We start from the raw sequence: 25246 nt of genomic DNA on the forward strand, positions 1-25246 counted from the left end.
GAAGACCAAATAATCAAAATTCGACAGTGAAAATCTTAATCAAAAAAAGGAAGTTTTATATAATTTAGGATAAGACTTAAGTTACAAAACAAAATTCTGCAAACATTTTTCTTGGTTGAAACTACCAATGTATGTCAACGTAGGTCAAAATACAACTACATAACTAAGAATATATGATCAATGATCCAGTAGGAACATAAAATATCATTTTTACTTTTTAAAATCTCTCATTAACTTTGTGGAGGACAGTTGAACATTCTCCTCTACTGAATTATTCACACCTATTAGGAATTAATTACTTGATATTTCCTTCTTATTTGCTAGCCTTAGGATTTAATTACCTATTATTTCTTTCCTTTTTCTAGCCTTTTTTTCCTCCCTATTTAGGCCCTCCTAATATAGCTGTTGGAGAATATTATATCATAATTCTCTCATGTAATCAGCTATAAGTTCATGTAATCATTCACCTTTTGATTAATAAGAAATATACAATTATTTCTCTAATATGGTATCAGTGATATCATAACAAATTAACACCTTTTTTTCCCCAATGGCCGATGAAGAAAATTCTTCATCTTCCTCTGATGAAAACAATGATTCAACTATTCATCACATCAAAGATTCCTCCCAATCACACTCATCACCTTATTACATTCATCCTGATCACGTTGTTGTTTGATGATTTTGAAAGCGGCACAATTGCAAGGTGTGTGACAGGTACAAGAAGGAAGGGGACGGAGATCTTCAAGATCTTCCCAAGAAGTTTTCATAAAATTGAAAATTTCTGAAATTGATCGTTCACCTTGTTTTGTGGAGTGAATTTCTTGCAAAAGATCAGAGAAGCGGAAGTGATTTCCTTTGGTGAATCGTTCTTTCAATTCTTCCCAAAGAACCTTAGCGTTTTCGACGTAAGTGACACTTTGAGCAATCGAAGGTGTGAGAGATCGAGTTATCCACGAGATAACAAGACCATTACACCGTTCCCAAGCATCAAAAAGAGGATCAAGTTCTGGTAAAGGAGGTAACTTTCTATTGATGAATTGTAGTTTGTTCTTGGCAAGGAGGGCTCGCTTCATTCCACAACTCCAAGTATGGTAGTTGTTGTTGTTTAATTGTGGAGAGACCAAAACCAATCCTGGATTTTCACCAGGATGAATGTAATAAGGTGACGAGTGTGATTGGGAGGAATCTTTGATGTGATGAATAGTTGAATCATTGTTTTCATCAGAGGAAGATGAAGAATTTTCTTCATCGGCCATTGGGGAAAAAAAGGTGTTAATTTGTTATGATAACTCTGATACCATATTAGAGAAATAATTGTATATTTCTTATTGATCAAAAGGTGAATGATTACATGAACTTATAGCTGATTACATGAGAGAATTATGATATAATATTCTCCAACAGCTATATTAGGAGGGCCTAAATAGGGAGGAAAAAAAGGCTAGAAAAAGGAAAGAAATAATAGGTAATTAAATCCTAAGACTAGCAAATAAGAAGGAAATATCAAATAATTAATTCCTAATATATATTTTTGAATGAGTGAGCTTAAACTTTCTCTCGCAGAATCATAATCAATTGAAGCAGATATAGATTTCTACATAGAGATAAATTAAAAATATGTAAGAATATGTCGCTGAAATCGTAGTTTGAACTTGTTAATAACATTTGATGTTAATTTGTAAAATAAAAATGAATGATACTGAAGGAGTATTACAAAATCAATTGGAAGTACCTCCCACATGGAAGACTCAAATATTTGTAACTTGGATGTATGTTAGAAAAAATGGAATCAATTTATAATAAATTATCTAAATATATAAGTTCATGTTACTATACAACCTCTTCACACTTGAACTGATCCCTTATTTTTTAAGTGTCTCTTCGTTATCTCTAAATCCAACAACAGACAATCAACCATACTTTGATTGAAAGACGACTCTAATTGTCAACTCTTTCTTTAACATTTCATCTAGTGCATATGGATATACTAGGGGATTATCTTCACCAACCTAAAATTATACAAAGCATTAGAATGTCAGATATAAATAACATATGACAAAGATAAGTAAGTACCTCAATCAACTCAGTCTTGAGCTGAAGGGAATTTTTTTCCAATCATCTTGACATAATCAATGTCCCAAAAGACAAACCTTGCCCTGCATTTTCTATTGATAGCCTGGACTTCAAGTTTATATCTAATTCGAAATCAAATATGAAATTAGTGTTCAGACACAACATAATCTCAAATCTTATGAAAAGTATACAACCAATAATCTAAAAAGCACACAGTGGAACAGGTTCATCAGTCTCATGGTTTGAGAAACACTTCAACTTTCCATTTTTAAGTAAAACACTCTTGGTACACTGACCACAACCATCATAATACCACCTAAATTTATCAACTTCATATTTATCTAATATGGCAACAGTGACAGATGTTGTCTCATAGTTTCATGAGAAACAATAACTTATAAGATGATTGAGTAGTATAATAGTTTGAATTTAAATCACCATAGACAACAATTATTCCTTGAATCAACATACACTTACATATTGAAGATTGTTGATCTTAGCAAGACTTAGAACCTGAGATTTCCATGTAAACTTATCAAGATCAGAATATTCAGAGTTTCGAGTCATATCAACTTGTAAGTTAGATGTTGATTTCAAAGGAATCTCCCCTTGAAGATTGGAATTTAAAAAACATAAAATCAATGTCAGACAATAATCCAAATTAGATCTATCATATAAGACAATAAAGTTATACAAAGAAACCACATGTCTTTGAACTTTTTTATTTCATCTATCATAACATTATTGATTATTAACTTTGTGTCGTTCCCAGCGCTAGACACAGTCAAGGGAAAACTTCCTATAGATGTGTAAATTAGTATATTGTACTTGAGATATATTAAAAACTGGGAAAAGTCTTTGTTTAATGGAGTGTTAAACAAATAGCAACATCAGTACCTTTAACTCCCCCGATTCTTGCATTTTGCAATAGTACAATGAAATGATCATGGTCATTGTTATTATTGTAGTAATTGCAGAACTGTGATATAAGGTCTTCCTAAATGAACCAAATACCTATAACAATAAAAGAATCAAGCAAACATGCATTGAGTTAAATATTCCAACTGAAAAATAATCTAATATAATCTAAAATTAATAACTTTTATAATAATAATATGAAAATACCTCATATATGTTATGGTAAAGAAAACTTTATTTTGTTATTTGATGCAGTCATTTGGGTCTGAATGATTTCATGGACTCCTTCAATAACATCTATGAATAAATCACATTGTTAAATAAAGGAAACAAAATTGAAATGATTATAGATCAAAAATAACAAATATCAAGAATTAGATTACCAACTAAGAATTCAGGTTAGAACTTTCCCACAAGTATGTTAGCCAAACTAATTAAGTTCAAATGGTTCGGACAAATATCGGGAAAATATGCACTTTTTATGGAAGATGCACCACAAAATATCAACTTGGAATTATGATTTGTTGCTTTGAAGGAGAAATCATCTTTAGAAACCTTGAAGTTCTGCATGATGTATGTATTTCCTACAATAAGTGTAGACTTATGCTTCTGAATCAAATGTGGTGGTACAATTGTCATACCCCAAAATTTGCTCTCATTTTCCCTTTTTTCGTCTTACTGTAATTCGATAACCGTCTGACCTCATTCATACTCATTCATGTGCATTCATTCATTCATGATTAACATCAGCTAACAAGCGTCACAGATTCGGGGTTCGGGGTTGATAAAATCGGAGTTGGATTGAAGCTTATGGCATTATACATCATATCGATTAAAATCCTGATTCATGGCTTTTCTATTTGAGGATCTTGTGTATGAACTATCGATTGGTCGAAATTCATCTTGTTTGATTCATGGCATTGGCATGAGTCGTTGGTTCGGGATATTGTGATCCATATTCGTTTGCCCATAAGAATACGACTTTTGCAACCGTTGACTTTTTGGTCAACTAGTTGACCAAAGTCAAACATGTGCCTCTAAATCTTTAATCATGTGATCCCTAATCATTTCGTCGTTTTCGAATTAATTCTAGGAGTTTTGGATGGACTTTAAAGGTTCAAATTTGATTTTAATTCAAAATTTGATTCTTGAGATTCAAGTCGACTTTGGAGAATTAGATCGATTTCAAAACCATTTCATCATGTTTCTTTAGCCGATTCAAGTCGTCACAAAAGGGAGACGCGTGAGTCTTTCATCGTTCAAGTCGAAAGTGGCGGTACGTGAAGCATTACACGGAGTGGCCTCGAGCCGCTCACGGCGCGGAGACGGTGACGACGCGTGAGGAGGATCTGACGCGACAAAGTGGCCTCGAAAGCCAGTCATAAGGCCCATTCGATTTTTTCTTGATCAGTCCAATTTCCTGTTTTTGTGTGGTTACTAGTAGCTCAATAGTTAATAATAGTAGCTAAATGATAATTAGGATTTTGTTTAGGATATTGCTAATTAGGATTTTGTTTAGAATTTAATTGATAATTTTGTTTAGACTTTAAGTGATGATTTGGTTTTGGGATTAATTAGGAAATTTTAGAGATAGTTTTGATTGTTAATTTTGGATTTTATTTTGATGATTGATTTAGATTGTCACTTTGCTAATCGTTTTAATTTTAGAATTAAGATTGATTAATTTCTAGAAATACTTTGTCGATATTCTAGAATTTAATTGTGATAGTATTTTAGATGTTGATTTTTGATACTATTTTAGAGATTGTTTTAATTGCTTAGAATTTCAGTTTGATAATTGTTTTCTTGAATATTATTCTACCTTGATCTAACCCCTGACAATTAACATCTAACCATTAACTCTAACTTTTAATTCATGCATCTAACTTCTAATTCCTTACTATTTCGCATCTAACATTTAATTTCCATTTCTAACTCCTTTAATTTCCGCTCTTAACACTTTATTTTTGTCATTTACCTTATGCAATTTTATTTTGCTTTTTTATCATGTTGTGCATCATTCATCTCATTCTAAAATGAATTTTAAAATGGTTAAGATTTTAAAAAAGACAAAAAATTAGATAATTTCCCAAGCATGGAAAGAACTTTGGACAAAGGACTTAGAGATTTCTCATTAGGACCCTTGCATTTGGACTTGGAATTGTGTGATTGACCTATGCAACTTGGAGTTTCCGAGGACTTGTAATCTTTTATTGCAAGAATGGAATGCAAGAATGGCACTACCCGAGGGAGACATGCTTTGTAGTGCCATGAATGCATTTGCCGCTGATTGCGAATGGTTGCGAATTGTCGAATTTCTTCAAAGGAGAGGGATGAAGCCGATTGATGAGTGTGTGGTTGAAGGTGTTGGTGGTGGTTCGGCGATTGAGAATCGTTGAAGGATTGAGGGAGAAAGGTGGAGTGAGGAAACGGTTATGGCGGTTTTGTTTCGGTGGAGTTGAAGGGAAAAGAAGAAGAATGGAAGAAGCTTGTTCCAAATTGGAGAGCCAAAAATCGCCGTGAATCAAGGTAATTATAGAATTTTAAAGCCTGCGTTTCAGCTTTGTCGTTGCCGTTTATTTCCCATTTCAATTTTTCTCTTACTTGTCGTTTATGCGCCTTTGCTGCGTTTTTGTGTCGTTTCTGTTATACGCGTATTGGAGCTTATGGTACGCTTGGCTCGTTATGCAGGTTATTTTAATTTGAGCTGTAGCAGCTTGTGGAGTTTTTTTGCGGTAATGCTGGCTTACTGCGTTCGCTGCAGCTGTTCGTCATGGCTCATGTTTGGAGAATAGCCTTGTTAGCAGCTTGGGCGAGTGGACTTTGGCTTGCGCTTTGATGAAGCTTGAGCTTCCAGGCGTGCATTTCTTGTGTCGTTGGCGTGCGGCTTTGGTTTGGACTTGTAGTTTTGTTTTCACATTGTCGTTTTACAGCTTTTGCCACTGCGCTCTGCAGCTTGGCGTTTGTGGCATCGCGTTTCGCTTTAGGCAGCAGCTGTTGATGATGTTTCGTTTGCTTTTGGTAAGTGCAGCTGGTTATTTTCGTTGCAGGTGTGATGTGAAGCATGTGGCCTAACTAGAAGTACAACATGGAAATGGTGGATCAAGATGGATTCATGATAATCAAAAGCCCACAATCTTATTTTTTCAATTTACTCACACGTACTGTAACGTTATTTTTCAATGTAATTCACATGTAATGTAATTATATTTTTCAATTTAATTCACATGCCTATGAAGACCCATGTAATCAAGGTTTCATGTAACTTTTGGCATGACAATGCTTCATGTGGTTCAAATTAAGCTCTAGGTTCATCTTAACTTGTAATCCGAAATTCAAGTCATCATCGGCTTCTTGGTATTGAATGTATGAAATGGTGTAACGAAAACTTAGAGTTGGAGTTGGAATGGTGAATGGATTATGAATTTTTGGATATTGGACATTTGGTCAAATGGATATGGATTTGGATAACTAAAATGGGAAAAGGATGGATTTGAATTTAAAAAATGGGATTGGATATGTGGTAAAACAATGGATAATTGAATTGTTTTTTTGTATTCAAAAATGGATAAAAAGGTTAATGGATAAATGGTTTGATTTGGATAATGGATTGAATCGGACATGGGTTAGAAAATGGATAATCGTTAAAATGGGCTAAAAACGGGTTTGACCCATTAACAAAATCAAGTCAAAGAGAAAATCTACTAATGAATGTCAAAGTTAATTTGTAATTAAAAACAATGTTTTCTAAAAGAATTAATCGGCTAAAGAAACATGATGAAATGGTTTTGAAATCGAACTAATTCTCCAAAGTCGACTTGAATCTCAAGAATCAAATTTTGAATTAAAATCAAATTTGAACCTTTAAAGTCCATCAAAAACCCCTAGAATTAATTTGAAAACGACGAAATGATTAGGGATCACATGATTAAAGATTTAGAGGCAGATGTTTGACTTTGGTCAACGATTGCAAAAGTCGTATTCTTATGGGCAAACGAATATGGATCACAATATCCCGAACCAACGACTCATGCCAATGCCATGAATCAAACAAGATGAATATCGGCCAATCGATAATTCATACACAAGATCCTCAAATAGCAAAGCCATGAATCAGGATTTCAATCGATATGATGTGTAATGCCATAAACTCCAATCCAACTCCAATTTTATCAACCCCGAACCCCGAATCTGTGATGCCTGTCAGCTGATGTTAATCATGAATGAATGAATGCACATGAATGAGTTTGAATGAGGTCAGACGGTTATCGAATTACAGTAAGACGAAAAAAGCGAAAAGGAGGGCAAATTTTGGGGTATGACAACAATGACTTGGATCATGTCGCACTTAAAAATCAAATAAAATAATATACAACATGAGACATGGAAGAAGTTTTTTGTTTGAAACAACAAGAGATAAAACATATACCTTTGCATCCATTATAACCAATTCCAAGTGCTCTTTGTTTGACATGGTTGTGATGGACCACAAATCTCTAATCCTTATAGCGGTTTTCCATAAATCTTTGGAGCAATTGATATCCTTAACATTTGCAATTGTATGTGCCATTAGTTTTGTATGATAAGCTAAAACAACAAAAAATATGGAATAACATTACCAACTTGAAATTTCAAATTTACACTGGTAATAAAGAATCAACAACATTACCTTCAATGTTTATAATTCTAAAAGCAAGTAAAACCACATAACTACCAAAACAAAGTACATATCTAATCATAACAAGAATCATACACAATTATTTGGAGTACTTGATATATTTAACACAGTTAAATTGGACGCTTGAATCTTAAACAATATAAATTTCCAAGTAATAAAATTGGAAGCACTAGAGAAGGGTAAAAAACAAACAACAAAGCATTACAAATCTATAAGCAGTTAAAACCAACATAAGAACAAAAATAAAATACATCCAGTAAAACAAAAAATACGAAGAGAAAAAAGACAACCTCGAATAACATGGTTATTCAAAAATCAATGTTAGAAATTGAACTTCAAAATGAAAAACAAAGAAAAAAACAAAAAACATATGAAAGGAATAGCAAGAATCAAAACATCATTGAATTCTCATATCAGTGTTATTCGGAAAACTTTAAACTCAATAAGAACCTTTGTCGTTGGATTTAGAACTTCAATAAATCGCCTACGTTCTTCCGTCTTCCTTCATTATTTTCTTCTGCAAGATCCAAGTACTAAAATCAATGGTGGAAGTTAAATTAAAGGATTACTTTTGAATCACGTAGCAACAGACGAGTGATTTAGTGAAGGTATGTGTTTCCTTTCCCAAAATAGAGTGAAAGGCTTTCTAACTTTCACTATGAAAAAATGAATTTAAAACTATAAGATTTTTTGATAAATCCGATATGTTTTATAATTTTCGAGTTTTTTGAAAAAATTGATAGTTCATATTCGATAGGAAAAATGAAAGACGTTAACACTATCAGATTTTTCAAAAAAATTTAGTATGTTTTTGGCATATTTGAAAAAATCGATAAAAAATTATATATATATTTTTTAAAGAAATCTATGGTTTTATACCCATTTTTTTGAAAATCTAGTGTAGAAAGTATGATTTTACACATAATTTGTTTAAAAAAATCTGATATAAAATCATGTTATTCGCCCAAAATCCAGTAAAATCTTAGTTATTCGCCCATTTCCCGAAGGATATTAAGGTAAAAATACTACTACAGAGTATGTCAAATTTAAATGTGGAGTGACTAGTAAAAACATCATAATCCTTAGGAATACAATTTATGAGACCGAAGAACCCGGTGATCCATGTTAACAATAGATATAATAAAGTAGGGAAAAAGGGAAGAGCCTGAAAATCCAATATTGTGAATCAGTTATCGCATAACTTATGAAAATATGGGTTACAAAGAAAATATACAATAAAACATAAATAAAACAAACTACACTTAGCACAATTATAACAAAAGGTTCATTATATATTATATAACATCTCCTCTTACACTCATAATACATTAACCTGAAGTATTGAAAGTTTTACATACAAAAACACACTCACTAGTAAATAATATAAATTTAAAACTCTTAACACTTCAGTTTAAGTTAAGTGTAGTTTAAACTAAGTCTGTTACAAAATAACCCTAATAATAAGAGAACAACCAAAATCATCCACTATCACAACCAACCGAAAGAGAAGCATCAATAAAGAGATGAACCATCATAGATAGGAGAAGCAATAGAAGAGAGAAACCAACAGAGAGAAAATCAAGGTAGAAGAAGAAGCATCCAAAGAGGAGTAACCAAACATAAGAACTCATATAGAGAATCAATCAAACTGAAGAACAAATAGAAAGAGAAGCAAATAAGAACTCATATAGAGAATCAATCAAACTGAAGAACAAATAGAAAGAGAAACAACTAAGCAAAAGAACCAATAAGAAGATGAGTAACCAAATAAGAAGATGAGTAATCAAACATAAGAACCAATAAGAAGATGAGTAACCAAACATAAGAACAAATAGAAAGAGAAACAATCAAATAGAAGAACCAATAGATATATAAGTAATAAAAATATAAGAGCTAATAGAGAGGATAAATCAAACAGAAGAGCGAAATCAAACTAACCGAACATAATTAAATTAAAATCAAATTAAATTAAATCAAACCGAATAAAATCATATCATATAAAATCAAACTAAGAACAAATATGAATGAACTAAAATCAAATCTGAAATTCTGGTATCAGATATAAGATGTCGAAGGTAATGTCACGACACTAATATCTGAGAACACAAACAGGATAAAGATACAGAATGGTAAAGCAAAAGACACAAGCAATTGTTAACCCAGTTCGGTGCAACTCACCTACGTCTGGGGGCTACCAAGCCAGGAAGGAAATTCACTAAAATAGAATCAGTTCAAAGACTCTCCGTACACTTTGATCGCTCGACTGTGTGAGTCGAGAATGGGATACAAACTGCAAGTGCACAGTTCTATCGCGTAGTTTTAAAAGATATCGATCCCACAGGGAAGTTATTGGAAGACAAATCATCAGACTATCTTTTAGAGGACAAATCTAACCAATGTTTAGCAATAACACCGGACCCTACGCAATGTCTTAACAAACCAACCCCTGACCTGAAAACACTTCCCAAAAATCTGAGATATGAATTCCTAGACTTAGAACTTGAACGACCTGTGATAGTTAATGCAGATCTAGGAAGACTCGAAACAGAAAAACTCTTACATATCTTAAGGAAATATCCAACCGCACTAGGATACCACATCACCGATCTTAAAGGAATAAGCCCTTCTATTTGTATGCACCGCATCATGTTAGAAGAAGACTGTAAAACCTCTAGGGAACACCAGAGAAGACTAAATCCGATCCTGAGTGAGGTAGTAAAGAAAGAAATAACCAAGTTATTCGAAGCAGGTATTATATATCCTATATCTGATAGCAAATGGGTTAGCCCTGTACACGTTGTACCAAAGAAAGGAGGCATAACCGTTATTGAAAACGAAAAAGGAGAAACTATAACTAAACGAATCGAATCGGGATGGAGAATGTGCATTGATTATAGGAAACTAAACAAAGCAACCCGAAAAGATCATTTCCCTTTACCATTCATTGACCAAATGTTAGAACGATTAGCAAAACATTCACATTTCTGTTATCTAGACGGTTATTCAGGCTTCTTTCAAATACCAATTCACCCGGATGACCAAGAAAAGACAACGTTCACATGCCCTTTTGGTACCTTCGCTTATAGACGAATGCCGTTTGGTCTGTGTAATGCCCCTGCAACCTTTCAAAGATGCATGATGGCAATTTTCGCCGACTTTCTCGAAAACATCATGGAAGTATTCATGGATGACTTTTCTGTATACGGACAAAGTTTCGAAGAATGCCTTGAAAACCTAGAAAGAGTCCTTGAGCGATGTGTGAAAGTAAACTTAGTACTTAACTGGGAAAAGTGCCACTTTATGGTACAAGAAGGAATTGTTTTAGGACACATCATCTCGAACAGAGGAATTGAAGTAGACAAAGCCAAAATAGAGGTAATCGAAAATCTTCAACCCCCAAGAACCGTGAGGGAAGTACGAAGCTTTTTAGGACACGCCGGTTTTTACCGACGATTCATCAAAGACTTCTCTAAGATAACTAAACCTCTAACCGGACTATTGATGAAAGATGCCGAATTCATATTCGACGATAACTGTTTAAAAGCATTTCAAACTCTTAAACAAGCATTGATCTCAGCACCCATAATGCAGACACCAGACTGGAATGAACCATTCGAAATAATGTGCGATGCCAGTGATTATGCTGTAGGTGCTGTTTTAGGACAAAGAAAGGATAAAAAGCTTCACGTTATATATTACGCAAGCAGAACCCTGGATGAAGCGCAAATGAATTACGCCACTACCGAGAAAGAACTCCTAGCAGTGGTATTTGCGCTAGATAAATTTCGTTCTTACTTGGTAGGAGCCAAAATAATAGTTTACACCGATCACGCTGCTATCAGGTACCTTTTAACAAAAAAAGACGCTAAACCTAGACTCCTAAGATGGATCTTGTTGCTACAAGAATTCGACTTAGAAATCAAGGACAAGAAAGGAACTGAAAACGTAGTAGCAGACCATCTCTCTAGACTTGAGAACCTTGAACCGGAAAGAACATCAATTAATGATGATTTCTCGTATGACAAACTTATAGCTACTTTGGAAGAGAACAACTCCGACATGCGAGTAGAAACCACCTTAGCTATATCCGTCACACCATGGTACGCTGATCTAGTCAATTATTTAGCTGCCGGAATAGTTCCACCTACTTTATCTTACCAGCAGAAGAAACGATTCTTCTACGACATAAAACACTATTACTGGGATGATCCCTTACTTTTCAAAAGAGGCCCCGATGGTATTTTCCGTCGATGTATACCCGAAGAAGAGGTAGAAAATATAATCCAACACTGCCACTCCGCTCCTTATGGTGGACACACAAGTACATCCAAGACCTGCTCCAAAATCCTACAAGCTGGCTTTTATTGGCCAACTATATGGAAGGACGTACATGCGGCTATTAAGGAATGTGACAGATGTCAACGCACGGGAAACATATCTAGACGTGACGAGATGCCGCAAAAAGGTATTTTGGAAGTAGAGATTTTTGACGTGTGGGGGATAGACTTCATGGGACCTTTCCCATCCTCTTTCGGTAACAAATACATACTCGTGGCAGTTGACTACGTATCAAAATGGATCGAAGCTATAGCTTCCCCAACAAACGACACCCGAGTAGTAACTAGACTCTTTAAGAATATAATATTTCCGAGATTTGGCATCCCAAGAATAGTAGTCAGTGATGGTGGATCGCACTTTATATCCAAAGTACTCGAAAAACTACTACTTAAATATGGAGTAAGACATAGGATAGCGACACCTTACCACCCTCAAACCAGTGGACAAGTGGAAGTATCTAACAGAGAAATCAAGCAAATACTAGAAAAAACGGTCGCCACTTCAAGGAAAGATTGGTCATTGAAATTACCAGAAGCTTTGTGGGCATACCGAACTGCTTATAAAACCCCCATAGGGACGACCCCATTTAAGCTCATTTATGGAAAATCCTGTCACCTCCCGGTAGAATTAGAACATAAAGCCTATTGGGCTATTAGAAATTTAAATTTGAATTATAAAGCCGCCGGTGAAAAGAGAATCCTTGACATAAACGAATTAGAGGAACTCAGAAGAGACGCCTATGAAAATGCCAGAATCTATAAAGAAAGAACAAAACAATGGCATGACAAGCGTATATCAAGGAAAATCTTCAAGCAAGGTGACGCAGTACTTTTATTTAACTCTAGACTAAAATTATTCCCGGGAAAACTACGATCCAGATGGTCAGGGCCTTTTCATATCACTAAAGTCTTTCCCAGTGGAGCGGTAGAAATAAAAGGAAAATCTACAGAACCGTTCACCGTAAACGGGCAACGTCTGAAACACTATCACTTTGCGGAAACCAACGAGGATTCGCAAATCCTGCACTTAGACGAAACGCCCCCAGGACCTATAGATTATATTTAACAGTTTCTTTGTCGAGCTTGCGACATTTAAACAAAGCGCTTAGTGGGAGACAACCCACAAATTAATTTGTTATTTTATTATTCTATTATTATCATTTCCCTATTTCTTTCTTAATTATTCTTTTAATTTCTGTTTAGTATTCATTCTTGATTTATTCAAAAAAAAAGAAAAATATATATATAAATAACAATAATAATTTTTTCTTCTTTCGGCATTTGGCCAAATCCTGACTTAAACTCATGTTTTCTTTTCTCTAGACTAACACTAACCAGATGGGACATATTGATCGTATGGGTATCAAGTTCAGAGGAATGGCTCAGAAACAAAAGTTTGAAGAACTAGCCGCTAGAGAGATGCTACCTAGTTTATATGCTGATGATTGGGCTATGACTGCCCTTGGACTGAGACAGAGTGTCCTGTATTTGCTGAATCAGATAGGATGGGAGACCTCCCCTATCCTGAGACATTTCACCACCTACCGGAGACTCACACTAGAATTCCTTAGCTCATTAATCTATCTACCCAGCCATGGAAAAGGAATTAGCAGAGGTTTTATCCAGTTCAGAATGTTCAATATGGAGTACCAATTTAATATTAGAGACTTCACCAACCTTTTGGGTTTCCCTACCTCCTTTGATACATTCACTGTAAGCCAGGAAGAACTTTTTGAATATAGAGAGCTTGAACACTTTTGGGGTAGGCTGACTGGAAATGATGAGCCCGAAGAACATGAGTTTCTCTCTGGAAACATACACAACCCGGCCTTTCGCTATTTCCATAAGATCCTGACCCACACTTTATTTGGGAAGAAGCCAAATAGTACTTCAGTTTCACGTGATGAACTCTTCATCATATTTTGTGCTTCCCAGAACCGTCCAGTAAACGGTGCCACTTTTATGTTAGCTAATTTGGACCACCTTATCCAGGATGAGAGAGCACCCATTAGAATAGGCGGTTTGATAACTATGATAGGTAATGCTATTGGATTACGTCAGCCTATGCTTGACCTTAGCCCTTTTGGTGGCATTACTACTATGAGTATACCTTTCCTCTTCAACACTATGTTTATAGCAAACCTAGGGACTGATGAGTTTGAGCTTATTATTGATAACCAGGTTCTCTGCCTATTCACCTTGCCCGATCCTAGGACTAGTGTTCATAACCAAAGGAACTGGCTCTATAACCTGAATGAAACCCCAACTCCTGCTAGATCCACTGAATCCATCCAGGATTATGAGATTTGTAATGACTATGAGAATTATGTTGACCAGATCCCTCATGCTGAATCTGACCCTCAGACACCATCCGGCTATTATGATATTGACCCTCCTCCTCAGCCTGTTCCGACCGAAGAATCAGCCATACCTGACCTCCGACATCATATGCCCGGAACTGATTATAACACCGCCATTGAAGCTTTGATGTCAGAACAAGACGCCCTCAGAGGAGAATTTACTAACATGAGACAAGAAGTTCTAGGATACATGAGCAGTATGACGAATCAGTTCCACGAGTTGCTACATCATGTTAACTCTTTTGCTCCTCCGGCCAGAGATCGTACAGAGGGATAGAGTTTAGTTATTTTTCTAAGTTATTTAGTTTTAAGTTAGATTATTTATTAATGTTATTTGAATTCATGTTTATTTCTCTTTCATTTCATTGTTTTCCTTTCCTGTATTACATTATGATCATTTTTATTGAAGCTGTTTATTTAATTTTATTATGCAATAGCTATTATGCTCTACTGTTGCTACCTATGAATTATTACTATACAAAGCAGATTAAGCGTGCACAATAAATTAAACTGCAGACTAAACTGATCATAAGCGAAACAAAACTAATAAATTCACCAACCAAAGTAATTCTGTGAAACGCTACTGAGGCCTTTCCAAAAAGGAATGTGTGACGAGCGTCACACATCTTGTGACGGACGGCATGCCTATTGCCTGTTACGAGCGTCACACCCCTGTGACGAGCGTAACACTCCTCAGACTAGTGAACGTTAAGGAGCCGTTGGAGACGAACGTTACACCTTTAACTTTTTACCTTCCCCATTCATTTTTCATTTAACCACACTTAATTACTTTTCAACCACTTTTTCTTTCCACCTTCCAAATTCTTCTCCTATAAATACCCACCAAACCTTCCTTCATTCACCACAAAACAATTCTCTCCTATCAAATACATTTCTTTTTTCTTTCCAAATCACCCCTTCAAAATTCATCACAATGGCGGGAAATCAGAATTTCGGAAATATCATCTTCCGATCCGTAGATGACAATTATCAGAGGGAGCAATTCGAGCGTTTCCAACAGCGAGGCGTCGCTTCCACCAGGTACCCCGATTTAACCTGTTTACAACAATTAGGCCTACTCCAAGGTATCGAATGGATGCTCCGTCAAGCCAACCTAACCTTCCTTTGCACTCATAATCAACCCACCTACCCATCCCTAACCTTAGAATTCTTAAGTTCATACGACTACACCACTCCCGCCGGTGAAGACGAATTTCTAACCGGTACCGCAACCTTCCGAATGTTTAACACCGAGTACTCCTTAACCCAAAACCAATTGAGTACCATGCTACAATTTCCCACAGAAGGTCTGCTGCACGCCAGAATCCCTCCAACCTCAAACTGGAACACAGTTGGCGTTTTTGGCCTTTTTAAGAAAATTTCCGGTATAGATACCTACAACTGGGAAGAGCTCCTTCTCTCCCATATACATAACTCCACTATCCGGTACTTTATCCGCATTTTGCAAAACACAATTTTTGGAAGGCCAAACAACAGCAAGGTCAACTCAAAGGAACTATTTTTCCTCCAGTGCGTCTTCGAACCAGATACTCAGGTAAACGCCGCCTCCTTTCTCTTTCATCATATCCGCACCTTATGTGCTAGAGGCAGGCAACCTTTTATAATTGGTGGATTAATCACCACCATAGCACTTGGCCTAAACCTAGGGGATAAACTCCAAACTTTAGAATCCCTACCTCACCTATCTATGGATATCAGCTACTGTCGATCCAGCCGCTTGATTAAGAACAGAGTAGGCGGAGGATATTATCTTATGGTGAACAACCAGGCAGTCCCAAGCGTGGTTCTACCAAATACTGCCCTCACTGATGTCACAAACCCCGACCGCCACCTCTACGATCTAAACGCTCCCGAAACCACCGAGCCTTCACAAACAAACCCGCAAACAGATGAGTTTGAAGAAATGGAACAAGGTGATCATCCGCCTACACAACAGTCAGTCCCGCTCAACCCTTCCAGTAATGCAACCGGCCCATCCTCCCAACGTCGTCGACGAAGAAGGCCTGCAACCAACGACGACATTATGGATGCTATCGATGGTATGCAGGCACAGAATGTCGAAATGCTGCAGATGATGCGTCAAATGCAACAGCAACAGGATGCTAGGAATGCCATAACCGACCAGCGGTTTACTGAGTTGTTTAGCAGGTTCGACAACTTAGACTTACGTCAGAGATCACCAGGTCCAAGAACCAGAGGCGGAAGACAACCTTAGTTGTAGTTTCTTTTTCCTTTCCATATTGTATTTCATTTCCTTAAAACATTGGGGACAATGTTTGATCTAAGTATGGGGGAGTTTGATAACACGAAATTATATCATATTTTAGGACTTAATTCCATTAAATTCTATGACTATTTATTTCGGTTTACTGCATTTTATGAGATATTACGTGGTATTTTCTTCCTATTTGTCTCAGGTAGTCTACTTTGAAGAACAAGTGAAAATGGAAGAAAAGGAGGTGCAAAAAGGAGAGAAAAGGAACCAAATGCCAAAGCCCAGCCCAAAGCGCACAAGTCACCAATGCTGTGCCTGTGACGGGCGTCACAGGGTGTGTGACGAGCGTCACGTAAAACAACCTTGTGACGGACGTCACACATGGTGTGACGAGCGTCACACCGTTCCACTACTTTTTTGGCGCAAGTAACGCCCTCAGAAGACTTGAAGAGACGTTGAGGAGTTGGTGTCCTATATCCACGCCGTGCATTTAGCCACATTGAATACGTTGGGAAAGGAAAAGTAGTTGCCAGCACCAATATAAATAGCTACATCAAAAACCTAAGAGGGTTCCTCGATTTCTTGGTTTTTCCACGCTCACATTGCCGAAGCTTTGCCAATTTTCTTTTTACGCCTTTTGCTTATTTTTCTTTTCCAGCAACTTAACATTGTTTATTTATTTCTTTTGCAAGTTCTACATTCTTTTCCCTTGCAATTTACCTTTCCCTTTTTAGCATTTAGATATTTTTCGCATAATAGTTTCTACACCGGAAACTATTGTGCAACTTTTTATCGGATCTAACCTTACGTTAGATTCTAGTTTTATTTCCTTGGTTTAATTTATTGTTTAATTGAAGAATCGAAGAACAAATCCTACCGGCTTGTGGTGGAGTGTTCAAGACTATTGTATTACGCATTCAGGTTCTTTAATCATTATTTAATGTTTTGTTTTATTATTTATCTATATTATCTGCCTGGAATGAGTCTGTTTATGCATGATATGTATTCTTGTTTATTTAGCATGTCTGGCTAATTCGCCTAGGTATCGGTATGTAAAGTAAGCAGAATAAGGATCAAGACTGAGTCGGTCTATTTAAACTTAAAATTAAAATCAATCTTTTTACGGTCTCAACTTACAGGTTTAATAACAAGATTTTTTACAAAAAGTAAAGGACATAAAGAAGTTAAAATCAATAGAGCGAGAGTTTGAGGTTTTAACTGGACAGTGTAAGTTAGGCATTAATTCTAGATCAGGGCGAGAGCAAGATTGAATGTGAGGCCGTAAAGGTCAGAATTTAATTAACTCTAAAACTTGCTCTCGCCCTGATCTAGAATTAATGCCTAACTTACACTGTCCAGTTAAAACCTCAAACTCTCGCTCTATTGATTTTAACTTCTTTATGTCCTTTACTTTTTGTAAAAAATCTTGTTATTAAACCTGTAAGTTGAGACCGTAAAAAGATTGATTTTAATTTTAAGTTTAAATAGACCGACTCAGTCTTGATCCTTATTCTGCTTACTTTACATACCGATACCTAGGCGAATTAGCCAGACATGCTAAATAAACAAGAATACATATCATGCATAAACAGACTCATTCCAGGCAGATAATATAGATAAATAGTAAAACAAAACATTAAATAATGATTAAAGAACCTGAATGCGTAATACAATAGTCTTGAACACTCCACCACAAGCCGGTAGGATTTGTTCTTCGATTCTTCAATTAAACAATAAATTAAACCAAGGAAATAAAACTAGAATCTAACGTAAGGTTAGATCCGATAAAAAGTTGCACAATAGTTTCCGGTGTAGAAACTATTATGCGAAAAATATCTAAATGCTAAAAAGGGAAAGGTAAATTGCAAGGGAAAAAGAATGTAGAACTTGCAAAAGAAATAAATAAACAATGTTAAGTTGCTGGAAAAGAAAAATAAGCAAAAGGCGTAAAAAGAAAATTGGCAAAGCTTCGGCAATGTGAGCGTGGAAAAACCGAGAAATCCAGGAACCCTCTTAGGTTTTTGATGTAGCTATTTATATTGGTGCTGGCAACTGCTTTTCCTTTCCCAACGTATTCAATGTGGCTAAATGCACGGCGTGGATATAGGACACCAACTCCTCAACGTCTCTTCAAGTCTTCTGAGGGCGTTACTTGCGCCAAAAAAGTAGTGGAACGGTGTGACGCTCGTCACACCATGTGTGACGTCCGTCACAAGGTTGTTTTACGTGACGCTCGTCACACACCCTGTGACGCCCGTCACAGGCACAGCATTGGTGACTTGTGCGCTTTGGGCTGGGCTTTGGCATTTGGTTCCTTTTCTCTCCTTTTTGCACCTCCTTTTCTTCCATTTTCACTTGTTCTTCAAAGTAGACTACCTGAGACAAATAGGAAGAAAATACCACGTAATATCTCATAAAATGCAGTAAACCGAAATAAATAGTCATAGAATTTAATGGAATTAAGTCCTAAAATATGATATAATTTCGTGTTATCAAACTCCCCCATACTTAGATCAAACATTGTCCCCAATGTTTTAAGGAAATGAAATACAATATGGAAAGGAAAAAGAAACTACAACTAAGGTTGTCTTCCGCCTCTGGTTCTTGGACCTGGTGATCTCTGACGTAAGTCTAAGTTGTCGAACCTGCTAAACAACTCAGTAAACCGCTGGTCGGTTATGGCATTCCTAGCATCCTGTTGCTGTTGCATTTGACGCATCATCTGCAGCATTTCGACATTCTGTGCCTGCATACCATCGATAGCATCCATAATGTCGTCGTTGGTTGCAGGCCTTCTTCGTCGACGACGTTGGGAGGATGGGCCGGTTGCATTACTGGAAGGGTTGAGCGGGACTGACTGTTGTGTAGGCGGATGATCACCTTGTTCCATTTCTTCAAACTCATCTGTTTGCGGGTTTGTTTGTGAAGGCTCGGTGGTTTCGGGAGCGTTTAGATCGTAGAGGTGGCGGTCGGGGTTTGTGACATCAGTGAGGGCAGTATTTGGTAGAACCACGCTTGGGACTGCCTGGTTGTTCACCATAAGATAATATCCTCCGCCTACTCTGTTCTTAATCAAGCGGCTGGATCGACAGTAGCTGATATCCATAGATAGGTGAGGTAGGGATTCTAAAGTTTGGAGTTTATCCCCTAGGTTTAGGCCAAGTGCTATGGTGGTGATTAATCCACCAATTATAAAAGGTTGCCTGCCTCTAGCACATAAGGTGCGGATATGATGAAAGAGAAAGGAGGCGGCGTTTACCTGAGTATCTGGTTCGAAGACGCACTGGAGGAAAAATAGTTCCTTTGAGTTGACCTTGCTGTTGTTTGGCCTTCCAAAAATTGTGTTTTGCAAAATGCGGATAAAGTACCGGATAGTGGGGTTATGTATATGGGAGAGAAGGAGCTCTTCCCAGTTGTAGGTATCTATACCGGAAATTTTCTTAAAAAGGCCAAAAACGCCAACTGTGTTCCAGTTTGAGGTTGGAGGGATTCTGGCGTGCAGCAGACCTTCTGTGGGAAATTGTAGCATGGTACTCAATTGGTTTTGGGTTAAGGAGTACTCGGTGTTAAACATTCGGAAGGTTGCGGTACCGGTTAGAAATTCGTCTTCACCGGCGGGAGTGGTGTAGTCGTATGAACTTAAGAATTCTAAGGTTAGGGATGGGTAGGTGGGTTGATTATGAGTGCAAAGGAAGGTTAGGTTGGCTTGACGGAGCATCCATTCGATACCTTGGAGTAGGCCTAATTGTTGTAAACAGGTTAAATCGGGGTACCTGGTGGAAGCGACGCCTCGCTGTTGGAAACGCTCGAATTGCTCCCTCTGATAATTGTCATCTACGGATCGGAAGATGATATTTCCGAAATTCTGATTTCCCGCCATTGTGATGAATTTTGAAGGGGTGATTTGGAAAGAAAAAAGAAATGTATTTGATAGGAGAGAATTGTTTTGTGGTGAATGAAGGAAGGTTTGGTGGGTATTTATAGGAGAAGAATTTGGAAGGTGGAAAGAAAAAGTGGTTGAAAAGTAATTAAGTGTGGTTAAATGAAAAATGAATGGGGAAGGTAAAAAGTTAAAGGTGTAACGTTCGTCTCCAACGGCTCCTTAACGTTCACTAGTCTGAGGAGTGTTACGCTCGTCACAGGGGTGTGACGCTCGTAACAGGCAATAGGCATGCCGTCCGTCACAAGATGTGTGACGCTCGTCACACATTCCTTTTTGGAAAGGCCTCAGTAGCGTTTCACAGAATTACTTTGGTTGGTGAATTTATTAGTTTTGTTTCGCTTATGATCAGTTTAGTCTGCAGTTTAATTTATTGTGCACGCTTAATCTGCTTTGTATAGTAATAATTCATAGGTAGCAACAGTAGAGCATAATAGCTATTGCATAATAAAATTAAATAAACAGCTTCAATAAAAATGATCAAAATGTAATACAGGAAAGGAAAACAATGAAATGAAAGAGAAATAAACATGAATTCAAATAACATTAATAAATAATCTAACTTAAAACTAAATAACTTAGAAAAATAACTAAACTCTATCCCTCTGTACGATCTCTGGCCGGAGGAGCAAAAGAGTTAACATGATGTAGCAACTCGTGGAACTGATTCGTCATACTGCTCATGTATCCTAGAACTTCTTGTCTCATGTTAGTAAATTCTCCTCTGAGGGCGTCTTGTTCTGACATCAAAGCTTCAATGGCGGTGTTATAATCAGTTCCGGGCATATGATGTCGGAGGTCAGGTATGGCTGATTCTTCGGTCGGAACAGGCTGAGGAGGAGGGTCAATATCATAATAGCCGGATGGTGTCTGAGGGTCAGATTCAGCATGAGGGATCTGGTCAACATAATTCTCATAGTCATTACAAATCTCATAATCCTGGATGGATTCAGTGGATCTAGCAGGAGTTGGGGTTTCATTCAGGTTATAGAGCCAGTTCCTTTGGTTATGAACACTAGTCCTAGGATCGGGCAAGGTGAATAGGCAGAGAACCTGGTTATCAATAATAAGCTCAAACTCATCAGTCCCTAGGTTTGCTATAAACATAGTGTTGAAGAGGAAAGGTATACTCATAGTAGTAATGCCACCAAAAGGGCTAAGGTCAAGCATAGGCTGACGTAATCCAATAGCATTACCTATCATAGTTATCAAACTGCCTATTCTAATGGGTGCTCTCTCATCCTGGATAAGGTGGTCCAAATTAGCTAACATAAAAGTGGCACCGTTTACTGGACGGTTCTGGGAAGCACAAAATATGATGAAGAGTTCATCACGTGAAACTGAAGTACTATTTGGCTTCTTCCCAAATAAAGTGTGGGTCAGGATCTTATGGAAATAGCGAAAGGCCGGGTTGTGTATGTTTCCAGAGAGAAACTCATGTTCTTCGGGCTCATCATTTCCAGTCAGCCTACCCCAAAAGTGTTCAAGCTCTCTATATTCAAAAAGTTCTTCCTGGCTTACAGTGAATGTATCAAAGGAGGTAGGGAAACCCAAAAGGTTGGTGAAGTCTCTAATATTAAATTGGTACTCCATATTGAACATTCTGAACTGGATAAAACCTCTGCTAATTCCTTTTCCATGGCTGGGTAGATAGATTAATGAGCTAAGGAATTCTAGTGTGAGTCTCCGGTAGGTGGTGAAATGTCTCAGGATAGGGGAGGTCTCCCATCCTATCTGATTCAGCAAATACAGGACACTCTGTCTCAGTCCAAGGGCAGTCATAGTCCAATCATCAGCATATAAACTAGGTAGCATCTCTCTAGCGGCTAGTTCTTCAAACTTTTGTTTCTGAGCCATTCCTCTGAACTTGATACCCATACGATCAATATGTCCCATCTGGTTAGTGTTAGTCTAGAGAAAAGAAAACATGAGTTTAAGTCAGGATTTGGCCAAATGCCGAAAGAAGAAAAAATTATTATTGTTATTTATATATATATATTTTCTTTTTTTTTTGAATAAATCAAGAATGAATACTAAACAGAAATTAAAAGAATAATTAAGAAAGAAATAGGGAAATGATAATAATAGAATAATAAAATAACACATTAATTTGTGGGTTGTCTCCCACTAAGCGCTTTGTTTAAATGTCGCAAGCTCGACAAAGAAACTGTTAAATATAATCTATAGGTCCTGGGGGCGTTTCGTCTAAGTGCAGGATTTGCGAATCCTCGTTGGTTTCCGCAAAGTGATAGTGTTTCAGACGTTGCCCGTTTACGGTGAACGGTTCTGTAGATTTTCCTTTTATTTCTACCGCTCCACTGGGAAAGACTTTAGTGATATGAAAAGGCCCTGACCATCTGGATCGTAGTTTTCCCGGGAATAATTTTAGTCTAGAGTTAAATAAAAGTACTGCGTCGCCTTGCTTGAAGATTTTCCTTGATATACGCTTGTCATGCCATTGTTTTGTTCTTTCTTTATAGATTCTGGCATTTTCATAGGCGTCTCTTCTGAGTTCCTCTAATTCGTTTATGTCAAGGATTCTCTTTTCACCGGCGGCTTTATAATTCAAATTTAAATTTCTAATAGCCCAATAGGCTTTATGTTCTAATTCTACCGGGAGGTGACAGGATTTTCCATAAATGAGCTTAAATGGGGTCGTCCCTATGGGGGTTTTATAAGCAGTTCGGTATGCCCACAAAGCTTCTGGTAATTTCAATGACCAATCTTTCCTTGAAGTGGCGACCGTTTTTTCTAGTATTTGCTTGATTTCTCTGTTAGATACTTCCACTTGTCCACTGGTTTGAGGGTGGTAAGGTGTCGCTATCCTATGTCTTACTCCATATTTAAGTAGTAGTTTTTCGAGTACTTTGGATATAAAGTGCGATCCACCATCACTGACTACTATTCTTGGGATGCCAAATCTCGGAAATATTATATTCTTAAAGAGTCTAGTTACTACTCGGGTGTCGTTTGTTGGGGAAGCTATAGCTTCGATCCATTTTGATACGTAGTCAACTGCCACGAGTATGTATTTGTTACCGAAAGAGGATGGGAAAGGTCCCATGAAGTCTATCCCCCACACGTCAAAAATCTCTACTTCCAAAATACCTTTTTGCGGCATCTCGTCACGTCTAGATATGTTTCCCGTGCGTTGACATCTGTCACATTCCTTAATAGCCGCATGTACGTCCTTCCATATAGTTGGCCAATAAAAGCCAGCTTGTAGGATTTTGGAGCAGGTCTTGGATGTACTTGTGTGTCCACCATAAGGAGCGGAGTGGCAGTGTTGGATTATATTTTCTACCTCTTCTTCGGGTATACATCGACGGAAAATACCATCGGGGCCTCTTTTGAAAAGTAAGGGATCATCCCAGTAATAGTGTTTTATGTCGTAGAAGAATCGTTTCTTCTGCTGGTAAGATAAAGTAGGTGGAACTATTCCGGCAGCTAAATAATTGACTAGATCAGCGTACCATGGTGTGACGGATATAGCTAAGGTGGTTTCTACTCGCATGTCGGAGTTGTTCTCTTCCAAAGTAGCTATAAGTTTGTCATACGAGAAATCATCATTAATTGATGTTCTTTCCGGTTCAAGGTTCTCAAGTCTAGAGAGATGGTCTGCTACTACGTTTTCAGTTCCTTTCTTGTCCTTGATTTCTAAGTCGAATTCTTGTAGCAACAAGATCCATCTTAGGAGTCTAGGTTTAGCGTCTTTTTTTGTTAAAAGGTACCTGATAGCAGCGTGATCGGTGTAAACTATTATTTTGGCTCCTACCAAGTAAGAACGAAATTTATCTAGCGCAAATACCACTGCTAGGAGTTCTTTCTCGGTAGTGGCGTAATTCATTTGCGCTTCATCCAGGGTTCTGCTTGCGTAATATATAACGTGAAGCTTTTTATCCTTTCTTTGTCCTAAAACAGCACCTACAGCATAATCACTGGCATCGCACATTATTTCGAATGGTTCATTCCAGTCTGGTGTCTGCATTATGGGTGCTGAGATCAATGCTTGTTTAAGAGTTTGAAATGCTTTTAAACAGTTATCGTCGAATATGAATTCGGCATCTTTCATCAATAGTCCGGTTAGAGGTTTAGTTATCTTAGAGAAGTCTTTGATGAATCGTCGGTAAAAACCGGCGTGTCCTAAAAAGCTTCGTACTTCCCTCACGGTTCTTGGGGGTTGAAGATTTTCGATTACCTCTATTTTGGCTTTGTCTACTTCAATTCCTCTGTTCGAGATGATGTGTCCTAAAACAATTCCTTCTTGTACCATAAAGTGGCACTTTTCCCAGTTAAGTACTAAGTTTACTTTCACACATCGCTCAAGGACTCTTTCTAGGTTTTCAAGGCATTCTTCGAAACTTTGTCCGTATACAGAAAAGTCATCCATGAATACTTCCATGATGTTTTCGAGAAAGTCGGCGAAAATTGCCATCATGCATCTTTGAAAGGTTGCAGGGGCATTACACAGACCAAACAGCATTCGTCTATAAGCGAAGGTACCAAAAGGGCATGTGAACGTTGTCTTTTCTTGGTCATCCGGGTGAATTGATATTTGAAAGAAGCCTGAATAACCGTCTAGATAACATAAATGTGAATGTTTTGCTAATCGTTCTAACATTTGGTCAATGAATGGTAAAGGGAAATGATCTTTTCGGGTTGCTTTGTTTAGTTTCCTATAATCAATGCACATTCTCCATC

The 25246-nt window shown here is 37.2% G+C and overlaps 2 protein-coding genes across 2 annotated transcripts; both read right to left on the reverse strand.

Moving 5' to 3' along the window:
- Positions 1-614: 614 nt before the first annotated feature.
- Positions 615-1259, reverse strand: LOC127136551 (uncharacterized). The gene has a single exon (XM_051063097.1). The coding sequence runs from the start codon at positions 1257-1259 to the stop codon at positions 615-617; it is 645 nt and encodes a 214-aa protein (XP_050919054.1).
- A 654-nt stretch (positions 1260-1913) lies between these two features.
- Positions 1914-4386, reverse strand: LOC127136552 (uncharacterized). Its single transcript, XM_051063098.1, has 6 exons — positions 4225-4386; positions 2974-3073; positions 2554-2684; positions 2291-2445; positions 2129-2198; positions 1914-2012 (listed from the first exon to the last, which is right to left on the reverse strand). Exons 1-6 carry the CDS (start codon positions 4384-4386, stop codon positions 1914-1916), a joined length of 717 nt encoding a protein of 238 aa, XP_050919055.1.
- Positions 4387-25246: the final 20860 nt, after the last annotated feature.

This window comes from Lathyrus oleraceus, chromosome 4 (genome assembly GCF_024323335.1).
Source record: "Lathyrus oleraceus cultivar Zhongwan6 chromosome 4, CAAS_Psat_ZW6_1.0, whole genome shotgun sequence".
Classification (NCBI taxonomy): domain Eukaryota; kingdom Viridiplantae; phylum Streptophyta; class Magnoliopsida; order Fabales; family Fabaceae; genus Lathyrus; species Lathyrus oleraceus.